Source organism: Calidris pugnax, unplaced genomic scaffold (assembly GCF_001431845.1).
Source record: "Calidris pugnax isolate Ruff unplaced genomic scaffold, ASM143184v1 scaffold161, whole genome shotgun sequence".
Classification (NCBI taxonomy): Eukaryota; Metazoa; Chordata; class Aves; order Charadriiformes; family Scolopacidae; genus Calidris; species Calidris pugnax.
This window is the reverse complement of record NW_015090955.1, coordinates 179,290-184,059: the sequence shown is the minus strand read 5'-3', so window position 1 is coordinate 184,059 and position 4,770 is coordinate 179,290. Positions and strand designations below refer to the sequence as shown.

The window sequence follows — 4,770 nt, the reverse complement described above, 5'->3', positions numbered from 1 at the left end:
GGCGGTTGTGTGGCTCAGCCAAAAACAACCATTGAACCTTCAGGAGAACTGAAATGTGACAACGCTGGAGCATCATCTGGGAGTGTTTGCTCCTTCCATCCTTCCTCTATAACCAATAGGAAAAAAAATATCTGAATTTAAACTTGAGCGGGGAGGGAAACCCCCCATGTGGGGGGGTGCCGGGGGGGGGGGGGGGCAGTGTCACAGCCCCACAAGCTTTGAAGAAATGGGGTTTCCTCAAAAGTTGGAAAAGCTGCTCCTGAAACCCTGGTGGAGACTTTGACGGTGCCTCGAAACGGCCACGGATTCAAAGCTGAACCCCCCCCGGGTGCTCCACCTCCACCCCCCACCCATCAGTATTTATTTTTTTGTAAAATTCATTGTGTCTGAAGCTTTGAGTCCAGTTCAAATACCGTCCTTTGAAACAAAGGCATTTTACATTTACAGATAATGTATTTTTATTCTCATAGTTTGTTTTTCAATTTACTTGCAGCTGTCAAGTTCAATAAAATGTGACATCAATCTCTGTCGTCTCCGAGGGGAGGATCGGGGCTGTTTTTACTGTGATGTTTCTCGTTCTAGGCCTGTGGTGTGTATAAACTGGAGAGTTTCTGCCTCTGGGTGAGTAAGGAGGGGAAGGGGAGCCAGTGCTAGTTTGTTTTTCAATTTACTTGCAGCTGTCAAGTTCAATAAAATGTGACATCAATCTCTGTCGTCTCCGAGGGGAGGATCAGGGCCGTTTTTACTGTGATGTTTCTTGTTCTAGGCCTGTGGTGTGTATAAACTGGAGAGTTTCTGCCTCTGGGTGAGTAAGAAGGGGAATTTTGGGGCAGGTGGGGGTCTCCCCCCACCCTGGGAATACTCAACAAACAGCCCTTGGTGTCACCACAACCCTGGGCTGGGTTATTTCAGGCCAATATAAATCCCACACCTGCAAACTGGAGCTTGGAGGAGCATTGTCCAGCCCTTGAGGTGAAGTGTTTGGGGTTAAATCAGTTTAGTGGTGAGACCCCAGGGGCCATAACCCACCTCCGAGGTGGTGAAGATCCAGCAACTGGCAGGAGTTCGACTAAACCAAGGAGAAATAAAGCACAAATGTAATAGGAGAGACAATCCTCGGGGTGAGCCTTAAGGCCCTGTGCTCTCCGGGGAAGGAAAGGTTAATTGTAAACTTTTGGGCTCAAAGGCAGAACCACCAGCGAGTGGCAGCCACAAAGAGAGCTCGTTAAGGACTGATGACTCCCTGTGTGTAATAATGGGAGTTGGTCACATCCCACCTCACGCAGTGCATGTACATTTATTTCAGTTCCACTCTGAGAAGCTTCATGTTTGTTCCTTCGTTTGAGACCCAATTATAACCATTATAAGGTCATTTTCCACAGCCTGGGGCAGGAGCTTGGTGGGGAAGGGGCTCACCTGGCAAAGAAGCAGTGGCACAGGGTGGCTCCAGCCCAATTTATTGTGTGGGGGAGGAAGGATGCACGTGGGGGCGTCGCTACGTCTCACAGTCCTCAGGAATGGTGGTGGTGATAATTAGTGATTGCTCCATCACGTCCGCCGGGGAGAAGTTCTGGTTGGAGCAGAGTCTCTGCACGGGGATCTCCTCGGGCAGGGCCCCGCGGGACAAGGACTCCACGATGACCTCGGCCGAGCCCACCTCCAGCTGGGGGGGCGGCTGCAGGGCCCCCACCACCGCCTTCTCGTCCTCGATCACCAGGTTCCGCAGCTTCCGCTGCCGCGGGTTGTAGTTCTCCACCCGGTCGTGGATCTCCATGTGTCTCCGCAGGTGAGCCTGCCAAGGGAAGGGACTGGTGACGGTCTGGAGCCACGATGGCTTGGGGGGGTCCCCAGTGCTTTTGGGGGTGCTCACCTGCCGCGTGAACTTGTAGCCACACTCGGTGCACTCGAATTTCCTCACTCCCTTGTGCCGGCGGACGTGGACCCGCAGCTGCTCCACGGCTGAGGAAGGAAGGGGGAAGCCTTTTGGTGGTGGCACCAGCGTGGTGCCATCGTGGCAGCCACGGTGACACGTCCCCAACCCCCCCTGCAGCGCTACAGGCTGGGGGAAGTGTGGCTGGAGCTGCCTGGAGGAAAGAGACCTGGGGGTTCGAGTTGACAAACGGCTGAATATGAGCCGGCGTGTGCCCAGGGGGGCAAGAAAGCCAATGGCATCCTGGCTTGTATCAAAAATAGTGTGACCAGCAGAAGCAGGGAGGTGATTGTGCCCCTGGACTCAGCACTGGGGAGGCCACACCTCGAGTGTTGTGTCCAGTTTTGGGCACCTCAATCCAAGAGAGATCTGGAGGTGCTGGAGCGAGTGCAGAGGAGGGCAACGAAGCTGGTGAGGGGGCTGGAAAACAAATCGTGTGAGGAGCGGCTGAGGGAGTTGGGGCTGTTTAGTGTGAGGAAGAGGAGGCTGAGGGGAGACCTCATCACTCTCTACAACTTCGTGAAAGGACACTGTAGAGAGGTTGGTGCTGGTCTCTTCTCACAGGTAATTAGTGACAGAACGAGAGGGAATGGCTTCAAGCTCCAACAGGGGAGGTTTAGATTGAACATTAGGAAGGAATTTTTCACAGAAAGAGTGGTCGGGCATTGGAACAGGCTGCCCAGGGAGGGGGTGGAGTCCCCATCCCTGGCTGTGTTTAAGGGCCGTTTAGATGCAGTGCTGAGGGACATGGTGTAGGGGAGGACTTTGTAGAGTAGGGGAGATGGTTGGACTCGATGATCCCGAGGGTCTCTTCCAACCTAGACCATTCTATGACTCTAAGGAGGCTCCAGCCCGGCCGTTCCAACCTGAACGATTCTATGATTCTCTGACTCTAAGGAGGCTCCAGCCCAAACATTACCTTTGAAGGTTTTGCCACAGATCTGGCAGAAGTGGGGCCGTCCCTCCTGGTGCCGACTGGCCACGTGCCTCAGCAGCGGCCCCTTCTCGGTGAAGCGCTGCTCGCAGAACTCACAGCTGAAGGGGCGCTCCCCGGTGTGGGTCCGGTTGTGCTTGTCCAGGCTCGCTGCCAGACGTGGGGGGGGAAAAATTGGGGGTCACAGTGGGGCACACACCCCCCATTTGGGGACAGGTAGGAGCCACGACAGTGAAGACCGCACACTCGCGGTGCAGGTTGGGTTGGGAAGGGTTAGAAGCAGCAGGGTTAGAAGTCCGGGCTAAGCATTTTGGGGGAAAACTCTTCAATTTCTTCCTCTTTTGTGCCGTGAGGGTAACGGAGAGAAGAGGAAGGTGCCTTCCTCAGTGTTAGGCAGGGACTCACAGGAGCGTGGTGTTGCTCCCGGGGGAATGGGGCAGGAGGAGGTGGGTTTTACTCTCTGGGGGGGCAGGAAGAGGTGGGTTTTACACTCTGGGGGTCCCCGGATCGCGGTGCCCGGCCCCCCCAGCCCCAGTCCCATGCCCCGGGGGTACCTTGTGTGCGGAAGGTCTTGCCACAGAGGTGGCACTGGAAGGGCTTCTCGCCCGTGTGCGTGCGCAGGTGCATGTTGAGGTTGGCTTTCTGGGTGAAGGCGTGGTGGCAGAACTCACAAACGTAGGGACGCTCGTTCCTGCAGGCAGGGGAGACCATCTCTTCATCTCTGCCCCCCCAGCAGCTGCTGCCCCTTGCCCAAAGCCCTTGTAATTAAACCCTACCCCAACCTAGAGCATTTTGGAGGCCCACAAAAGCTTTTCTGCTCCCACCCCGATGCCTCCCACCCCTTGGGTGTTACAACCAGCCCAGCAAACAGAACAGGGAGGCTGAGTGTGGGGGGCTGGCACGCATTTTCCACTTCAAGAACAGGGATTAGCCAGGCTGGGGAGCCTCAGCCATCACCTGTAGGGCTATGGTCACACACTGGGAGGAGCATTGGTGGTCTGCACTCCCTTTGGGAGGGAGAAGCAGAATGCCATTAGCCCCTCACCACATTTCTGGCAGAATTTTGAGCCCAGCACCTCGGGCGAGCGGGTGCTTGCTGCCCTCCAGCCACCTCCTCTCCCCAACACCTCGGTGGAGGAAGCACAGGCCACAGGTCACCTCCTACCTGTGCTTGGCCTTGATGTGCATCTGCAGGCCGTTCCGACTGGAGGCCCTGTGCCCACACTCCTCACACACAAACAGCTTCTCTCCCCGGTGCTTGAAGGCCTCGTGCAGGCGCAGCTCTGTCCGAGACAGAAAGCACTTGGAGCAGGTCGAGCACTGCAAGGCCACAGGAGAGCGTGGGGTTAGGCAGCTCGCCCGGCCACCCCCACAGCATCCACCCTCCCTCCACTGCTGCTCTGGGGTCCCCCAAAAAGCACCCCCATCTTCCAGACCCCTAACAAGAGCCAAAAATGAAATGCTGGTCACTGCTTGGGTCTGTCAGCGTGGGGTTAGGCAGCTCGCCCGGCCACCCCCACAGCATCCACCCTCCCTCCACTGCTGCTCTGGGGTCCCCCAAAAAGCACCCCCATCTTCCAGACCCCTAACAAGAGCCAAAAATGAAATGCTGGTCACTGCTTGGGTCTGTCAGCCAAAAAAGTGACCATGGCTGCTCCAATGGGATGAGTTTCAACAAGGGCGAGTGCAAGGTCCTGCACTTGAGCCACAATAACCCCCTGCAGCGCTACAGGCTGGGGGAAGTGTGGCTGGAGCTGCCTGGAGGAAAGAGACCTGGGGGTTCTCGTTGACAAACGGCTGAATATGAGCCGGCCGTGTGCCCAGGGGGGCAAGAAAGCCAATGGCATCCTGGCTTGTATCAAAAATAGTGTGACCAGCAGAAGTAGGGAGGTGATTGTGCCCCTGT

General features: G+C 56.2%; 1 protein-coding gene across 1 annotated transcript in view; it reads right to left on the bottom strand.

The window, feature by feature from the left end:
• Positions 1-657: 657 nt before the first annotated feature.
• Positions 658-4,770, bottom strand: part of ZBTB48 (zinc finger and BTB domain containing 48) — a 17,924-nt gene continuing 13,811 nt past the window's right edge. Inside the window, exons 6-10 of the mRNA XM_014952060.1 lie at positions 4,030-4,184; positions 3,419-3,555; positions 2,850-3,014; positions 1,871-1,959; positions 658-1,792 (exon numbers count right to left, since the gene is read on the bottom strand). Of these exons, the coding sequence (XP_014807546.1) occupies positions 1,496-1,792; positions 1,871-1,959; positions 2,850-3,014; positions 3,419-3,555; positions 4,030-4,184 (843 nt within the window). The 3' untranslated portion in view covers positions 658-1,495. The remainder of the gene's footprint in view (positions 1,793-1,870; positions 1,960-2,849; positions 3,015-3,418; positions 3,556-4,029; positions 4,185-4,770) is intronic.